This window comes from Cebus imitator, unplaced genomic scaffold (assembly GCF_001604975.1).
Source record: "Cebus imitator isolate Cc_AM_T3 unplaced genomic scaffold, Cebus_imitator-1.0 Scaffold54, whole genome shotgun sequence".
Lineage (NCBI taxonomy): Eukaryota > Metazoa > Chordata > Mammalia > Primates > Cebidae > Cebus > Cebus imitator.
This window is the reverse complement of record NW_016107369.1, coordinates 8,114,118-8,133,679: the sequence shown is the minus strand read 5'-3', so window position 1 is coordinate 8,133,679 and position 19,562 is coordinate 8,114,118. Positions and strand designations below refer to the sequence as shown.

General features: G+C 35.5%; 1 protein-coding gene across 2 annotated transcripts in view; it reads left to right on the top strand.

Annotated features, from left to right (window-relative positions):
- The window catches only part of PCNX1 (pecanex 1), a 205,961-nt gene that overhangs the window by 121,010 nt on the left and 65,389 nt on the right, over positions 1–19,562 (top strand). For both annotated transcript variants that reach the window (XM_017528758.2, XM_017528759.2), the window contains 7 exons: positions 1,633–1,790; positions 6,775–6,884; positions 7,277–7,382; positions 9,660–9,752; positions 16,161–16,311; positions 18,277–18,418; positions 19,116–19,293. In XM_017528758.2, coding sequence (XP_017384247.1) covers positions 1,633–1,790; positions 6,775–6,884; positions 7,277–7,382; positions 9,660–9,752; positions 16,161–16,311; positions 18,277–18,418; positions 19,116–19,293 — 938 coding nt within the window. The remainder of the gene's footprint in view (positions 1–1,632; positions 1,791–6,774; positions 6,885–7,276; positions 7,383–9,659; positions 9,753–16,160; positions 16,312–18,276; positions 18,419–19,115; positions 19,294–19,562) is intronic.

Sequence of the window (19,562 nt, the reverse complement as noted above, 5' to 3'; positions counted from 1 at the left end):
GAAAGTCTTCAACAACATACATAGAGCTGTTGGAAATTAAGAAAAAAAAAAAAAAGACATTAAATCATTTAAGACTGAGAAGCAATTAATGTGGATAGGAAAAAATAGTCAAGTCTGCTACTGTAGAGAAAGAGCCAGGTATAATGAAGCAGGTGTGTAAGAAGTGATAAAATAATGTCTGCAACTTAAAGTTATAGTGAGTTTACATGGAACCTGTATGTACTTAAGAAGTATTTATAAAAGATCATCTATCCTGAAGAGATTGAAGTTTGATACATAGCATTATATTTGGATTTTAAACCAGTATGTGCATTTAGTAGATCTTTGTATTTGGTTTCAGAGTTTTGTTTTATCCTTAGAATGCTAACACCAAAACCAGAATCTAAAAGCATTTTACTAATAAATAAGCTTTTAAAAACTTTCTCTGTTCACTGAGTAGACTATGTGGCTATTAACTGATATACTTAGAAAATCTATTTCCGTATATCATATGTATATTTTATTTAAAAAATAAGACTATAGCCATATTACTGGGGAATAGATAATGGTTTGTAGAACCTGAAAATAATTATTTGGCACACACCATGGTTAAAATATACCATTATTTAGTTTAACCATTGAAAATTTTACTAAAAGATGAGTGTGCAACTAGAGAAAATGAAAGGGAAAGAAATTATTATAACTTTAGAGTTCACTCTCTACACACTTTCACATTTTCAGGCCTCATCTATTTTCTAAGCATATGCATTGAAATCCTCTCTGGTGATAAAATATTGATATCATGGCTTTAATTTTAAGTACAAACTGAGCTTTTTCTATGTTGCTGTGTATTATACTAGAGAATTTTTAATGTTTTGAAAATTTTTTGAAGGGATTGAATTAAGACAGAGTTGGTTTCATCAATCAGCATAGTTTAATGGGTAGAAGACAATTCTAATATTTAGGGACTATTCTTGGTATTATATTACCCTAAATACTATGAGGAGGGCTTAATGTAGGTAATTTGTGATAATGGGCTTTTGTCATACTATAATTTACAACCTTGTGCAAGGTAATAGGTTTCTAATATCTCATAGGGAATTTTTATATAGATTTATTTTATGATTATTATTAAATTATTATTAAAGGAAATCTGTTACCCATGTTTTAAAACTAAAATCTAAATATCTTAGCTATTCCCTATTCCTTATTAGTAATATTCCTATTGAATCTATTTTGTTGTTGTTGCTATTGCTAGCAATTAGATCTATACCTTTTTCTGAAAATTAACACATGGGAATACAAATTTACTTCTGTGGGTAACACAGGTTCTGTTTACATAGATAAATATCTTTCAGCGAACACTTAATACATCTCCAGTTCCTTTTCCGGCTCTGAAAGCTTCATTTTTCCACATTTTTTGTTAATATAAGATATATTCTTGAAGCATATGATAATTTTTTCTTGCTACATATAAATGTTCATTACTTCCAAGATGAATATATTTTATCTGGTAGCAAAGATTCAGGATAGCAAATCTTTGTCATGTCAAAATCTTTCTGAAAGAACAAAATGAAGTAACTGAATTTTTTGAATTCAAATTAGTAGATGTTTAATGATTGTTGATATTATAATATTTTAAATGCTTTTCAGTGACCTTTAAATTTTTTTCCATATATTTTTATAACATATTTCTTTCCTTTTTCTTTTCCTGTCTAGCCACTACAAGCCTGCTTGCAGCACTTTACAGTTTTATCTGTAGCATTGTGGCAGTAGCCTTATTGTATGGATTATGTTACGGAGCTTTAAAGGTGAGCAATAAATGTAGTATGTTTTGTCTTTAAGGCTGTATTTCTATATGAAGGTTGTTTTAAAATCAACCAATAGTGATTTTTTCTTCTGTTGCCACTTAGCATTAATTTTCATGATCTTTAAATGTTAAACATTATTCTCATTCTCAACTATTTTGAATTTCAAAGTAGTTTAATAGTTATCCATTACTAAAAGAAAATTCTTTTTCCCGCAGTAGTCATAGGTTAATATTAGGAACAGATTATGGAAAACTAGGCTCATCTGCTATAAGGGTAGGCATAATTACAGGATATGAAATTAATTTTAAAATTCTAGTTAAGAATTTAACTGCTTTTCATATCAAAGTTTTTTTAAACTTATAAAAACAAGCTCAAGGACTACAATTTAAGATACATTATTGGATTAGAAGATCTAGATGAGTCTTATGAACTTCTCTTTAAAAGATTGTCAACAAGTTGTAATCATAAACATTTAAAAATTTTTATAGTTAGTGATTCAATAGAGGTAGTAGTTAACTATCTTAGTTAAGGCTCACAATTCAGGCTATTTTAACAAAGTACCCATAGATGAGGTGGCTTATAAACAATAGAAATTTATTTCTCACAGTTCTGGGGCCTGGAAGTCTGAGATTGGGGTGCTGGATGGTCAGGTCCTGGTGAGGTCTCTCTTCCCAGTTGCAGACAACTAACTTCTTATATCCTTAGTGGCAGAAACAGGACTTGCCCTCTGGGGTTCCTTTTTATATGGACTATGATCCTAGTCATGAGGACTCTACTCTCAGGACCTACTGACCTCCCAAAGGTGCCACCTCCTAATACCATCACACTGGGGGTGGGGATTTCAACATACGAATTAGTGGGGACACAGACAACAGGTGGTGTTTATGAATTGCTTTCAGTACATGATATTTCTAAATTTTTAATCTAAATGAACAGGTCATTTTGAGATAAGAATGCTCTTCTTTTGTCTGAGAGTGGTAAGTAGTGTCAAGTATTTGTCAAATAAAGACAGGCATCTTTTGTTTAGTTTTTTTCTTAAATACTCATTTTGTTTTATTTTAGTTGAGGCAAAATTTACATACAATGAAATCCAACTATCTGAAGTACACAATCTGATAAGTTTTGACAAACACATATACCTATGTAATTTATACCCTTATCAAGATCTAAGAGTTCCATTACCTGAGAAAGTTTCCTCACATTTCTTCCTTTCTCTCCTAATACTTACTGTTGTTATTTCTTTCACTAGGTTTGCAGTTCTTGAACTTCATATAAATGAAGTCGTACCATACGTATTCTTTTGTATCTGACTTAATTGCTCAGTGTAATACTGTTGAGATTCATCCCCATGTGTGTATCAGGAGTTTGTTTCTTTTTATTGTAGATAAGTATTCCATTTAATTTTAATTCCTTCTTACCCACATTGTATGCCTATATCACAGTTTACCTACCGTCTTAGAGATGCTTATTTGAGTTGTTTCTAGTTGAGGAATATTATGAGTAGGCCTGCTGTGAACATCATCGTACAAGTCCTTTTGTGGACATGTGTATTCATTTCTCTTGGATAAATACCTAGAAATGGAATTAGCAGTTTTCCAAAGTGGTTGTACTGGACATACATATATATTTTTTAGTTTTAATTTTTATTAAAGTTGTACATTCAATATCACAGTGTCAAATAGTTCTACAGGACTTAGAGCAAGAACAGCAATCTCCTAACCCCTTTTTCCTTCCTCAGACTTACTATTTTTAACTGATTCTTTTTGGCATTATCTCCATATGTCTACTTTTTATTTCTATTTCTTGTATTTTCTGACATCTTCAGCAGAGCCCATGGACTGACCTTTATGAAAGTTGGAGGCTTGACTTACTTTATCTCTCTCTCTCTCTTTTTTTTTTTTTTTTTGGTTTTCGTATTGATTCACTTGTTTTTTTTTTTTTTTTTTTTTTTTTTTTTTTTTTTTTTTTTTTTTTTTTTTGGAGATCGTTTAGAATACATGTGGTTCATTTATTCCTGAATGTATTCTAGTTTATATCCCTAGATTAGGTTAAACCATTGAGAGCTGCATTTGGACCAGGGTGTCTGGTCACCTCTAGGGTTTCCTTGCCCACATTTCTCTTCAGCATTATGCCGGCTCTTTGCATGGAGGCACCTTCCAAGAGTGTGTGTAAGAAAACGGTGGTCCCTTTATCCCAGGGCTGTCACGTTGATGTCCTTCGGTGCATTGTTTAGTGTCCCTCCTGTAAAGACTCAATCAAGATATTTCTTTTAAATCTTGATGACAGCCAGTTCTTATTTGTTTCCCTAAGAAATCTAGAATGCATTTTTGTATTGTTTTTGTTTTGTTTTGTTTTGTTTTTTCCCCATATAGCCAGTGTTAATTTTAAAATTTGCCTTGGCCGTTAAGCAGCTCAAAGCCAGATTCCCTGCTTATGTCTAGGAAGTTATGGCTTTTGTCTCTCATATTCCTTTGCTCATCGTCGTAAATGAGGTCCTGAGCAGGGTCATAGTTACAAGGATATTTTGCCTTATACTAATTCAAATTCATTAAGTTACCCATTTGTTCCTGAGATTTCTTTTTTTACATTTTTATTATATTTAACAACATGATTAAAGAATAGTAACAGTTCAGAAAAAGATTGTTAATTTAAACTTTCTGCAAACATCACTGAAAACTTCATTAAGTGTGCAAGACTTTTTTCTTAGCCAGAAGCCCTTCCACCAAAACTCTAAGCGCATCCAAAATCACTGCACCCAAGAGCCCTGGGTGTCTGTTGAGCAGCTGCACCACACATGTACATATCTGTCAATTAAAATGTGCAAATGGAAAAGAGGCATTTCCTGACCAGTCAAGGGAAGCTTCCTGGAGGTGTCTGTCCCTGACTCGTCTACATTCTTATACCTCATATCCAACATCCCTTCACATGGGACAGCCCAGGCCAAGTGCTGGGACAGGGGCAGGTGCAAGGCTGAGTGGGTGAATCATCCCTCAAAGCTCAGTGAGGTGCCCAGTGCACCACCAGCATAATGCACATGAAAACAAGGTCCAGGAGCCCTGGCACAGGACCCTCCATCCTACCCTCCTATTCTCCTGTCAGACCAAGCAAAGAGGACAGCAGCACGGGGTCCCCACAGGACAGCACACAAGAATGCTCCAACCTCTACACCATCCTGGGACAGAAGGGGACTATGGGAATCCTGCAGTGTAGGATTAGGCAGCCCAGCCCTGCAGCTCAACAGCTCTGTGGGTGGGATGTCTCTCACTGTAGGGCCTGCTCACGTCTGTACATGAGTCCCAGAGCTAAGTGGCCTTTGGCCTTGAACTCTGATGTTTTCTCTCTCACATCAGTGACATTTTTGGCAAACTTTTCAGCCTCTTCCAATCAGTGCAGGGAGTTCCTGCATAACTTGGCAGCAAGGAGAGGGATGGTGGCATTGTCTGGCTTTAGGTAGATACACTTTTTCAGCACCTTCACAGCACGAGCAGATTTTCCGGCAGCCATCAGAGACAGAGCAAACAGGCACCAGAGGCGGAACTCCTCAATGGCAAACTTTATAGCTCTTTCTAGGCACCATGGTTCATTGTCTTGCGCCAAGAAATAATTCAAGACACAGACACACAAGGAGTGGGTTTAGGAGTGGAAAGACAGAGAAGAAGAGAGGGAGAGAGAGAAAGCTTCCTCATGTTGAGAAAGCGGATTGCTCAAGACAGGGTCTCCCAGAGGCTTGACTTAACTTTCTCTCACCTCAGCCTGACTACTCATGTAGCATCTCTTGTCTCCCTTATATACCTGATGTGTTTACCTTATTATCACTGGATAAATGCTCTTCCTCCATATCTTTTGTTTTCTTCTATACTTTGCTTTCTTATGTATTTATCTCACTTTTATTCTCAAGCTCTTAAGATATTGTTTAACTTTTCAGTACATTCAAACATATCAAGGGTTCACTTTCTGGTTCTACCGCTTAACTGGACAAATTACTTAAACCCTCTTCTTATCTATAAATTGGGTGGTAATAATACATATTTTCAAGGTTATTGTAAAAATTATTTGGGAAATAACAAAGATCCAAGGATACAGCTCTACACAGTGTTCAATATAAGATTTTGATGTAGCCATTAAAAAAAATAAAATGTCTGTGTTATGATGTGAAACAATTTTCAAGTCTACTTTTAAGTGGGAAAAAAGGCAAGTTGTATTAAAAACCACCATTTGGGTCCCCACTCCTACCATGTTTCCTTTCCGAATCGCCAGAGAACAATGAAGGATTAGAATAGTGTCCACCTCACAGGACATACTTAAGAACTGTTACCTGTTCCAGTTAGTGTATTGCCCACTCTCTGCCAGGTATCAAGCTGATAGACTCCAGAGATGCTACAATGAGCAGAGCTCACATGGGAGTGACCACATGTGTGGTGGCCTTGGAAGTTAGCCTTTGTAGTATTTCCTTCTAGGGTTGCACAGTTATTCATTCAGAAAACAGTTACTGAATGCCTGCTCAGTGCTGTGGAGGACGTATATATTATATGAGCAAAGGCATCAAGAAAGCAACATACCAAATGTCAGCCTTTTCTTTTGCCTAATGTATCATGTATTGTCTTTTTCTGCTCTATTATTGTATAAAATTTACTGTGTCAAGATATCTTATTCTTCAAAAAGGAACACAGTTTACTACAAACTAAATGTGAAAGAATTGATAGCCACATGCATCAAAAGCAAATTGTTCCTAGTGTATGAATAGAGCTCTCATGCCCCCTTGCCCAAAAAATCTGTAGCTTTAGTACCAAAGACATCTAGTGTCTAGATTCTAGCTCATCAGAAAATAATAAATCTAAATTTTTCTGGAACAAAATACAATTAACGTGGCAAAAATTTTGTTGAATTTAAGTTCATTGTCTTTTCTAAAATACTGACATAAAAGGATTATGTGCTATATTGTAAATTAGAAGCATATAATTCTGTTAAATTCATATTTCCACAGGATTCTTGGGATGGCCAGCATATTCCAGTACTATTTTCCATTTTTTGTGGTTTGTTAGTGGCAGTGTCTTATCATCTCAGCCGACAAAGCAGTGATCCATCTGTACTTTTGTAAGTGAACTCAGTTGTTATTGAATTAAAGAAATTTAAGTAAGTTGGTGACTTTCTCAAATAACTTTCAAAATTTCTTTTTCCCAATGCCTTTCCAAAGTGCTATTGGCCTAATCTATATTAAGTTTCAAAATATGTCAACTTTGGATCATTCTAATCAGATTGGCTAAGAATATTAGTGTTTTCCTTCCCAATTATTGAAACTATGTTTTAATAAAAATATTTTCACTGTATGCTTATTTATGGTATCCTAAACATTTTGGAATTTCTCATTTGGTAATGATTAAAATATACTTGAATCACTTGATTTCTATCATAAACTTTATTGCCCATTTGAATTATTGGTTTTCAGATTATATATGTATTTTTTTTTCCTCTTTTTTAACACAAAGCTCTTTAGTGCAATCCAGGATTTTTCCAAAAATGGAAGAGAAAAATCCAGAAGACCCTCTAGCTGAAGTAAAAGATCCACTGCCTGAAAAACTTAGAAATTCTGTTGTAAGTTTTAACATTTAGAATCACTTAAAAGACTTAAATCTTAGACAGTTGATTATGTTATATGATGACACTTTTTGAAAGTCTTTAGCAATTGGAGAAAAATGTATAGTTATAGTTTATAGGATTAGTTGTACATTGTTGATTGTCTTTATTCCAAATATTAACATGTAAGAAATGCTTATTCCTCAGACTTGGTTTGTGTGTAGAACAGAACATTAAACATTTATTTTTAGGTCAGGTGAAATTAAGTAATTTCATTGGTCATAGAACTTTTATTCCTATTCAATTTAGACTAGGATCTGAAACATTAGTATTAACATAAATTAGATTCATTTTGTTGTTATTGTTCATCTTGTTGAAAAAAAAAACTATGTCTTGGTAAGTCATTCGTTAGTCTTTAGGTTGTTTTATTTCTCAAGGGCAGTCTGAAAACTGTGTATATTCCAGGCTGAAGGAGAGAACAATAACCTTTATTAATTTACTATACTTAAGGAAATGCAGTAATTTTTAAAATTTCTAATTTAGTGAATTACAATGTTGCTTATATTCTTTCACTATTTGAGAAATGAATTCTGTAAATTCATGTCTGTTTATGGAGTAAAACAAAATCTTTTTCTCAGATTTAGGTAATTTTCCTTTGTAAAAGACTGAATTTATATAGATGTTGAATTAGACGCATTTACTTTCAGGGAGCTTGACCTGTTCACGTATTCTTTCAGAAACTTTAGAAATATAAAACTCTCAAGATATTAGAATGGCTTTTTTCTAACTTTAGTTTCCATATTGGCAGAGGATGTTTCATGGTAAGTATAGTAGGATATTCTGAATATGCTTATAAGCGTAAGTCTAAGAGGTGAGTTGATGACCAAAGATACCAAGAGGTTTCTGGTTTTTCTATAACCACTGATAGAACCAAAATGTAGTAAGTAAAATGGGACTTAAGCACATGGTTTTTACATGTTGAAAGACCAGTGAACATATAAATTATCCAAAGGGATATACCCCTATAAATGGCACTATGATCAGGAGTGGTGACACGTGCCTGTAGTCCCAGGTACTTGGGCAACTAAAACTGGAGGATCCCTTGAGCCCAGGGGTTCTGAGCTCTAGTGTGAAATGACTGTACCTGTGAAAAGACACTGTACTCTAGCCTGGGCAACATAGTGAGACCCTGTCTCAAAAACAAACAAACAAAAATTATAGTAACTTAAGGTACCTTATTTTGTTGCCCCATATGTAAAAGAAAAACTTACAGGCCAGGCGCGGTGGCTCACGCCTGTAATCCCAGCACTTTGGGAGGCCGAGGCAGGTGGATCACGATGTCAGGAGATCAAGACCATCCTTGCCAACATGAGGAAGCCCTGTCTCTACTAAAAACACAAAAAAATTAGCTGGGCGTGGTGATGCGTGCCTATAATCCCAGCTGCTCAGGAGGCTGAGGCAGGGAAATCACTTGAACCTGGGAGACAGAGATTGCAATGAGCCGAGATTGTGCCACTGCATTACAGCCTAGGTGACAGAGCAAGACTCTGTAAAAAAAAAAAAAAAAAAAAAAGTACAGACCAATGGGGGAATAAAATCTTCATTCTAAAAGACTCTATTGTAATATGTTATATGGCATGCAGAACTAGATAAGTTATTCAGTTTCCTTAGCATTACAGTGTCAAAATTTGAGGAAATTGACGAAGAAAATAAGATTTATTGTGGTTAATTATTATGGTTAATTATTATTATATTTATTGCGGTTAATTATTATTAGAAAATATATAGAAGGGTGGCCAGGTGTGGTGGCTCACGCCTGTAATCCCAGCACTTTGGGAGGCCAAGGTGGGCGTATCACTTGAGGTCAGGAGTTCAAGATCAGCCTGGCCAACATGGTGAAACCCTGTCTCTACTAAAAATACAAAAAATTAGCTGGGTGTGGTGGCGTGTGGTGGCACATGCCTTCAGTCCCAGCTTCTTGAGAGGCTGAAGCAGGAGAATCGCTTGAACCCAGGAGGTGGAGGGTGCAGTGAGCCGAGATCATGCTGCTGCACTCCAGCCTGGGCAACAGAGTGAAACTCCAGAGAGAGAGAAAAAGAGAAGTGCAGGGACGGAGGGGGAATGGGATCTAGAAGTGTTAGAGTATCAATGAAAAATTCTTGTTTTTTTTTCTTTAATACCAACCAAGCTAGCCAGGCAAAAAGTTATTTCTTAAACTTTACCAATTGGGAATAAAGGAAAAAGATTTTTAAAATTTTTATGTAATTGTTTAATAATCCTTTTTTACCCCTACAGAGTGAACGATTGCAGTCTGACCTAGTAGTATGCATTGTAATTGGTGTGCTGTATTTTGCTATTCATGTAAGCACAGTCTTCACAGTATTGCAGGTAAGGAATCATTTTCTTCTTTTATTTGTTTGTTTGTTTGAGATAGGATCTCACTGTGTCACCCAGGCTGGAGTGCAGTGTTATAATCACAGTTCATTGCAATCTTGAACCCCTGGGCTCAAGCGATCCTCCCACTCAGCCTCCCAAGTAACTAGGACTACAGATGTGTGCCACCACACCAGGCTAATTTGAAGAATTTTGTTTGTTTGTTTGTTTTTAGTAGAAACTGAGTCTTGTTGTGTTGCCCAGGCTGGTGTCAAACACCTGGGTTCAAGCAATTCCTCTGCCCCAGTCTCCCAAAGTGCTGGAATTAATAGACATGAGCTACTGCACCTAGCCTGTCTATGTTTAAATACACAAATACTTGCATTGTGTTACAGTTGCCTATGGTATTCAGTACAGTAACATGCTATACATTTTTGTAGTTTAGGAGCAGTAGACTCTACCACATAGCCTCAGTGTGTGGTAGGCCATACTGTCTTATCTATGTGAGTACACTCTGATGTTTGTACAATGATGGCATTGCCTAACAACACATTTCTCACACATTTCTCATAATGCATCTTGTTGTTAAGCAGCACATGACTATAACTTTGTTTGGACTGATTTCTGATTTGATGTTAATGTTTGTCCATAGTACTGAAATACATGACATTTTGTTTTTTATCAACAAATACTTATTTTCTCATGATTTCTCTGGGTTATGAATCTGGGAGTGGCTTTGCTGGATGATTCTAGCTCAAGATCTTTCATGATGCTACAATCATCTGAGTTCACGGTTTACAGGCCTCAGTTTCTTCTGACTATTGACCAGAGACCTCAGTTCCCCTCCATGTGGTTGTCACCATAGGCTGCCTAACTGTACTCACAAATGGCAGCTAGTTTCCCCCAGAGCAAGTGATCCTTGAGAGACAAAGCCTAAGACAGGAGCTGTACTCTTTTATAACCTGATATTGGATATGGCATGCCACCAGTTCTTCCATATTCTGTTGTGTACATAGACCAACCCTGGTACATGTGAGAAGAGAATATATTAAAGTATAAAAGCAAGAGGCAAGGATCATGGGAACCATTTCAGAAGCTGGACTACCACAGTCCATTAGTAGACCTCCATGATCGACCCTTGTATACGCAAAGTGTACATACCCTCTCCTAAAACCCCCAAAAGTCTCATTCCAGAAAAGTTGAAAGTCTAGAACGTTATTATCTAAATCAGGTTCAGGTAAGAGTAAGGCTTCTTAGGTGTTGTTCCTTAAGTACAGCTCATCAACTATTCCTTTCATCTGTAGGGCATGTAATTATCATGTTTAGTCCCCTGCATTATTTTGTGCATATCCATGTTTCCATTTGGTGTCATTTTCCTCCTACTTGAAAGATTTCTTAGGACATTTCTTTTTTATTCAGGGGCAAAGTCTCACTGTGTTGCCCAGGCTGGTCTCAAACCCCTGAGCTAAAGTGATCCTCCTGCCGTGGTCTCCCAAAGTGCTAGGATGACAGGTGTGAACTCCCACACCTGGCTGTCCTAGGACATTTCTTGTGGTGAAAATCTGCACGTTTTCTTGGCTTTTGTAGTTCCGAATAAGTCCTTATTTCACCATTGGTATTGAAAGATACTTCCTTGGGTATAAAATTCTAAGATGACAGTTTTTTTTTCTCTTTTAGTGCATGAAGATGTTGCTCCACTGTCTTCTCCCTTTTGCTTCTGACTGAATTTATTCCTATGTAGATAACTTATTTTTTTTCTTACGCTATCTTTTTATTGCTAGTTTTTACAAATTTGATTGTGATGTACCTTCACATAGTTCATTTTTCTGTGCTTGGGGTTTATTGAATCTGTGGTTTATAGTTTTCATTAAATTTGGAAATTTTCTGGCATTATTCCTCTAGACATTCTTCATTTTTTTTCATAATGGGTGTATATCTTTATGGGGTACCTGAGATACTTTGATACAGGCATGCAATGTGTAATAATCACATGGTAAATGGAGTATTCCTCTCCTCAAGCATTTGTCCTTTGTGTTATGATCCAGTTATACTCTTAGTTATCTTTAAATGTGCAATTAAATTATTACTGACTGTAGTTACCCTGTTGTGGTATCAAATACTAGGTCTTATACATTCTTTCTACTACTTTTTGTATCCATTAACCATTGCTACCTCCCCTCACCACCCGTCCTACCCTTCTCAGTCTCTGATAATCATCGTTCCACTCTCTATTTCCATGAGTTCAATTGTTTTAATTTTTAGCTCCCACAAATAAATGAGAACATGTGAAGTTTCTCTTTCTGTACCAGGCTTATTTCACTTAACACAGTGACCTACAGTTCCATCTATGGTATAGCAAATGACAGAATCGCATTGTTTTTTATGGCTGAATAGTACTCCATTGTGTATGTGTACCACATTTTCTTTATTCATTCATCTGGTGATGAACACTTAGGTTGCCTCCAAGTCACCTCCAAGTCTTGGCTAATATGAACAGTGCTGCAACAAACATTGAATACAGATATCTCTTCAATAAATTGATTTCCTTTATTTTGAGTATGTATCTAGCATTGGGATTGCTGGATAATATGGTAACTCTATTTTTAGTTTTCTCAGGAGCTTCCAAACTGTTCTCCATAGTGGTTGTACTAACTTACATTCCCACCAACAGTGGAAGAATTCAGCAGTGAAGCCATCTAGTCCTGGGCTTTTCTTTACTGGGTGACTTTTTATTATGGCTTCGGTCTTGTTACATGTTATGATCTGTTCAGCTTTTGGATTTCTTCATTGTTTAATCTTGCTAGGTTGTATGTGTCTAGGAATTAATCCATTTCCTCTAGATTTTCCAATTTATTGGCATATAGTTGCTCATAGTAGCCACTAATGATACTCTGAATTTTTGCAGTATTAGTTGTAATATATCCTTTTTCATCTCTCATTTTATTTATTTAGGTCTTCTCTCTTTCATTTTCTGGTTAAAGATATGTCAATTTTATCTCTTTTTAAAAAAACCCAACTTTTCAGTTCTTTGATCTTTTGTATTGTTTCTTCATTTTACTTTCATTTATTTCTGCTCTTATCTTTCGTAGGTCCTAGTTCCCTGAGGTACATCATGAGGTTGTTTGCACTCTTTGTACTTTTTTATGGAGGCATTTATTACTATAAATTTCCCTTTAGCACTGCTTTTGCTATATTCAATAGGTTTTAGTACGTTGTATTTTCATTTGTTTTGGAGATTTTTAAATTTTATTTTCAGTTTCTTCATTGACCCAATGTTCATTTAGGAGCTCATTGTTTAACATCCGTTTAATTGTACAGTTTCCAAAGTTCCTCTTATTTATTTTTAGTTTTATTTCTTCATGGTCTAAGAAGATACTTCATATGATTTCAATTTTTAAAAATTTGTTGAGACTTGTTTTGTGATAACATGTAGTCTGTCCTGGAGAATGTCTCATGTATTGATGAGAAGAATGTGTATTCTGCAGCTATTGGATGACATAAATGTTCTGTAAATGTCTGCTAGGTTCGTTTGTTCTATGGTGCAGACTAAGTCTGATACTTCTTTGTTGATTTTCTGTCTAGGTGATCTGTCCAATATTGAAATTGGGTTGTTGATGTTCCCAACTATTATTATATTGGGGTCTGTCTCACTAGCTTTAATAATACTTGCCTTATGTATCTGCATTCTCTGGTGTAGGGTGCATATATTTACAGTTGTTATACCCTTTTCTGGACTGATCCCTGTATTATATGATGACCTTCGTTGTCTCTTTTCATGTCTTTTGACTTATAGTTTATTTTGTCTGATACAAGTACATCATGTCTTTTGACTTATAGTTTATTTTGTCTGATACAAGTATAGCTCTGCCACCATGCTTTTGATTTCTATTTGCCTGGAATATATTTTTAAATTTCTTCTCTTTCAGTCTATGTGTGTGTTTATAGGTGAAGTTAGTTTCCTGTAGGCAGCATATAGTTGGCTCTTTTTCAAGCAGACTATATTTTTACTTATATTTATGTTGGCATCAGGATACACATCTGGACAGTCTACATCTTTTAACTGGGGAGTTTAAGCCATTTACATTCACGGTTTTTTGCTAGACGAAGGCATACTCCCATCATTTTGTTCATTGTTTGCTGAATGTTCTCTATATCCTTTGTTCCTTTCTTGCTTTAATATTGTTTACCCTTCAATTTGATTTTTTTTTTGTAGTAATAACATATGACTTAAAAAAAATCATTTATCTTCTTTACCAATGATTTTATCCTCTCATGAATTTCATGATGGTAGATATCATCCTTCTGCTACTTATTATAGGACTCAATAATTTCTTGTAGAACCAGTCTACTGATAATGAATTCTTAGTCTTTGCTTTTTTGGTAAAGATATTATTTCTCCTTTATTTTTGAAGGATAAAGCTTTTCTGGGTATACTGTTTTTAGCTGAAGAGTTTTTTTCTTTCAGTACTTTGAATGTATTACCCCACTGGCTTCTGGCTTGTGAGGTTTCTACTGAGAAATTAGATGTTAGTCAGATGGGGATTTCCTTGTATATAAATTAACTCTTTTCTCTTGCTGTTTTCAGAATTCTCTTTTTGTCTTTGACTTTTGACAGTTTGACTATAATGTACCTTGGAAAAGACCTTATTGAGTGAACTGTATTTGGGAACCCTGTGCTTCCCATATCTAGGTGTCTGTATTTCCTCTAAGACTTGGGAAATTTTCATCTATTATTTTCTTAAATAGGCTTCTAGAAACTCCAAAATTCAAATGTGTTTAGTCATTTTTACGGTGTCACATATATCATATGAGGTTTTTAAATTCTTTTTTTCTTTCTTTCTTTTTCTTGGTCTGAGGGTTTGTCTTTTTTTTAAACCCATCTTAAAGTTCAGAAATTATTTCTTCTGCTAGATCTAATCTGTTGTTGAACCTCTTGCTTATATTTTTATTTCATTTGTTGAATTCTTCAGTTCCACAATTTCTGTTTGTTTCCTTTTTATGATATATCTCTTTGTTGAGTTTTTCATTTAGATCATTAGTTGATATTTTGATTTCTTTGTATTATTCATATGTGTTCTCTTGTATCTCACTGAGTTTCCTTCATATCATTATTTTGAATTCTTTTTCAGACATTTCATAGATTTCCTTTTCTTTGGTATCTGTTACTGGAAAATTATGTTCCTTTAGTGATACTGTATTTTCTTGCTTTTTCATGTTTCTTATGTCCTTACATTGATATCTGCACATCTGGTATAACAGTTTTTTCCAATTGTATGGATTGGTGTTTGGAAAGAAAGACTGTTTCCTGTAGCTGTACCTATGGTGTTGGTTGGACAGGATGCTTTGGCTCTGATTCTGGGTATATATGGTAGTGTACTCTCCATATGATTTATTTGGCTGTAATTGGTGTCAGTTCCTCAGTGGCTTAGGCTGCATTTGTTAATAGAGGCTGTGATGAGGCATTGCTAGGGATACAGAGCTAGGCAGGCTAGTCCTCAGGCACCAGTAGCGGCTGCAGTAGGTTGGATTCACTAGTCCTTGGGCCATAGGTTGGCATACATGGGTGCCTGTGGTGGTGGTTGTCGAGTCTTTAGTCGGCATACTTGACTGTTGGTTGTAGCAGGGAACAGAAGTTTTAAGATGCATACATCTTTCTAATAAATGGCTTTTCTCCAGTATGAACCAGGATATGGCACCTCAGATGACGATCCTTGTTGAAGGCCTTGCCACAGCCTTCATAGTCATAAATGGTCCCTGTCCTGTGCGCTTGCACAGGTATGCATCAAGCTTTTAGGCCTTGTTGTAATTGGTGATGCAGTCTAGGAAGAAACAGATGACCCTCCTGTGAAGCATGAGGGGTAGCGGTGGAAAGACTGAGCTCTTGCTGGCTGTGATGAACAGGTCAGTGATGGTTATAGATGAGAACACCACAGTGAACAAGGCTGGTGGTTACAGGATACCTGGGCCTCCATGCAGTGCGACAGGCACACAGCCATGCACTAAGCCATGTACTATCAATTAGTGCATGCAGCCAACTGCTCCAGGTGGACCCTGCCTTACCCCATTATCTCTGCTCTGAAAACAATTTAATATATTGCTCTAAACATCTCGTAGAACATTCATGTAATAGGCAATACACCTTAGGGCACTCTCTTATTATACAGTAGTATAAGACACCAGAGAAAGTAGTTAACACATTTCAAAATATCTGTGATATATGAATAGTCACTAACTTTCAAGACTGATTAGAACAAACTACATAATTTAGAAACGTTAACTGTAGAAAATACCTTGTTCTTAGATTCTTAAAATGGATGTTGTTCATTATCAAATGGAAAATTGAACTGGCAAATTAGAATTTCTAGAGTGAGTCTCAAAATCACTCCTAATTTTATCACTTTTATTGTTTTTTTTTTTTTTTAGCCTGCTCTCAAGTATGTGTTGTATACGTTGGTTGGCTTTGTGGGTTTTGTAACACATTATGTGCTGCCTCAAGTTAGAAAACAGCTACCATGGCACTGTTTCTCTCATCCTCTGCTAAAGACAGTAGAGTATAATCAATATGAAGTTCGAAGTAAGTATTTCATTAGCACTTTTCCCTTTACTGTATTGATAGATGACTGATTTAAATGAATATCATCAGGGAATATTTTGGCTTGTGTTTCTTTTGCTTAAGCTTGTAGCTGTTAATGAATCTAATATCTTGCAGGATGCTTTATTTTAGCTGAAATATGAGTGTCAGTGCTACAGTGCCAATTTTCCACAGAAGAAACTTACTTCTCCCCTCTCTATGTTATTATTCACAGAATTCTCATTGATGAATCCTCCTGTGTATGCCTATTACTTCTCTTTCCTGACCCTATTGTTCCCCCTAATTAGTTTTCAATGCCATATGCAGGCAATCCAATCCTCTTTAAGGTCTCTCTATTTGAAATAGTTTTAATGCCTAGGGAGGAAGAAAGGTCTTTGTTCCTTTTTCTGCCAGAGACACTGTGTCCTACCAGAAAGGAGTGTAAAAGAGTTGATAAAGTGAAAAGAAATTAAAAACATTTTTAATTGCTGTTATTAGTTCAGATTTGCAATAAAGTATAAAATGATGAAAAAAAGATAGAAGGCTTGTTCACTTGCTAAGCTTCTTCCTTGCCTCTGTAAACCCTGACATTTCTTTCCTGTTGTAAGTATTCAGTTCTTGTTCATTGACCGTGTTATCTGTAATATATTGTACCTCCTCATTTTAGAAAAATAATAAATGTTCATATCTATGTCATAATTACATACCAATGATTAAATCAGCCAACTTTTTTCTCACGGTTTTTTTTCAGTTAGCAAATTATTATAGAGTAAATCATTCAGCTGCTTGAAATATAACTTTTTTAAAGAACCCCAAAGCCTTTGAAAGCTTCCTAATAAAGAAAAATGACATGAAACTGCGTAAGAATCTTTTTTTTTGAGACGGAGTTTTGCTCTTGTTACCCAGGCTGGAGTGCAATGGCACAATTTTGGCTCACCGCAACCTCTGCCTCCTGGATTCAAGTCATTCTCCTGCCTCAGCCTCCCAAGTAGCTGGGATTACAGGCATGTGCCACCACACCCAGCTAATTTTGTATTTTTAGTAGAGACGGGGTTTCTCCATGTTGGTCAGGCTGGCCTTGAATTCCTAACATCAGGTGATCTGCCTGCCTTGGCCTCTCAAGGTGCTGGTATTACAGGCATGATCTGAAGCTGCTTGAGAATCTTTATTGGCCCATTTATACCCTCAGAAAAATAATTCAGAATGAGATATGTTTTTAATGGTGAACTATTATTGCTTTCATATATAAATGATGACACATCTAGTTTGTTTTAAAAACCACCACTTTTCATTAAAATATTGATCTTTTTTAAAATTTTGAAGTCTTAGAACATTTAATTTAAATACAGATTTTGAATCAGTATAACATTTGACTAATTTATAGTACTAACAGCAAAGTTGTTGTTTCTTCTGTCCTGATTTTAGCAACTCAAAGAAAAAATATTATTTCTTAGAGAACTTCCTAAAGCCAGATAATACTGTTTTCAGATAGCCAAAGAACCATGTTTTAAATCTTTCAGTTTATTCTAGACACTTTCTCCAATGAAATAATTTGTAGCATTGGGAAAAAATATTATTGCCAATGAAAATGACTCTTATGAAGTATGTGAATTCAAATCATATCATATTTTTATTTATTTTGGGTAGAAGAACCAATGTCATAATCTTCAGTAATCTTTTTCCATAAGCTGTAAGCATAAATGAAAAAAGTTATCGTTAAAATATGAGGTTTCAAGAATTAAAGTTTAAAACGAAACTCATCTAAATGTTAAATCATGTCTAAGTCACAAATTTGTAAGTATCTCAGAGCTCATTGAAGTTGACAGTTGATTAAAGTACTGGCTTTTTAAAAACATTTTATATGTAGTTTGGTACTAAATTTGAGTTGTAAAATTTTTCTTTCTCATCACATTGACAAACTATACGTTAGATAACATGTAGTTTTCTTGATTTATATTGCCTTGTTAGATGCGGCCACTATGATGTGGTTTGAGAAACTTCATGTGTGGCTTCTTTTCATGGAGAAGAATATAATCTATCCATTGATTGTTCTCAATGAACTTAGCAGCAGTGCAGAGGCAATTGCTAGTCCAAAGAAACTAGATACAGAGTAAGTATAATAGTCTTCTAATCTTGTCTGACTTCTGGGGGCTGTTATAAACAATGTCTTAAGTTGTTGGTAAAATGTTGAATAATAATTGAATGTTTCCTTCATGCAAGGTACTGTGAGACTAAAAGTTTAGGTGACATTTTGTCCTTGACTTCCCTTTTTTAAACATGTTTCCACTGTTGGCATATTCTCTACTCCAGACATTTCATTGTCAATTAATATTTTATGGGAGGACATTTTTAAAATAAGATTAATTTTTAATATTAGTTGGCTATTTTGATGCACCTTGTAACTTACACCATTTAGATGGTCAGCCATGGTGGTCTGATAGGCCTGCCCAATAGGGGAGGTACCTGTTGTTGAGTAAGCATTAATATGTTTTTCATTTGCTAAATGCAGTTGATGTTAAAGTAATAGAAATATTGAGAAACTGGAGAATTAGATATGAGAATTACAATATGATTATTTTTAAAACATGGTCCTTCATATAATGGATAAGAATCATAATGAATAGTATTAAAAGGAAGTATATACTTTCCGGGTGTGATTTACCTAGCTATAGACATCATTTTTTGGAAGCTTCCATTTAATGTATGCATTGTAAGCTTAGTAAAGTAAATGGTGAATTTTATTTTAAGTTATTGTCTCTTCTAGTGTTTTCAGTCATGAGTTGATTTGTGTTTTCTTTGTGTCACAGATTAGGTGCTTTAATGATCACCATTGCTGGTTTGAAGTTGCTACGATCCTCTTTTAGCAGCCCTACATATCAGTATGTCACAGTCATCTTTACTGTGCTCTTTTTCAAATTTGACTATGCAGCTTTTTCAGAGACCATGCTGTTGGATCTCTTCTTTATGTCCATACTCTTCAACAAGGTAATTTGTCACTGAAAGGAATATCCTTATAAAAACTGTCTCCCTTAGGCCGGGCGCGGTGGCTCAAGCCTGTAATCCCAGCACTTTGGGAGGCCGAGGCGGGTGGATCACGAGGTCAAGAGATCGAGACCATCCTGGTCAACATAGTGAAACCTCGTCTCTACTAAAACTACAAAAAATTAGCTGGGCATGGTGGCGCGTGCCTGTAATCCCAGCTACTCAGGAGGCTGAGGCAGGAGAATTGCCTGAACCCAGGAGACGGAGGTTGC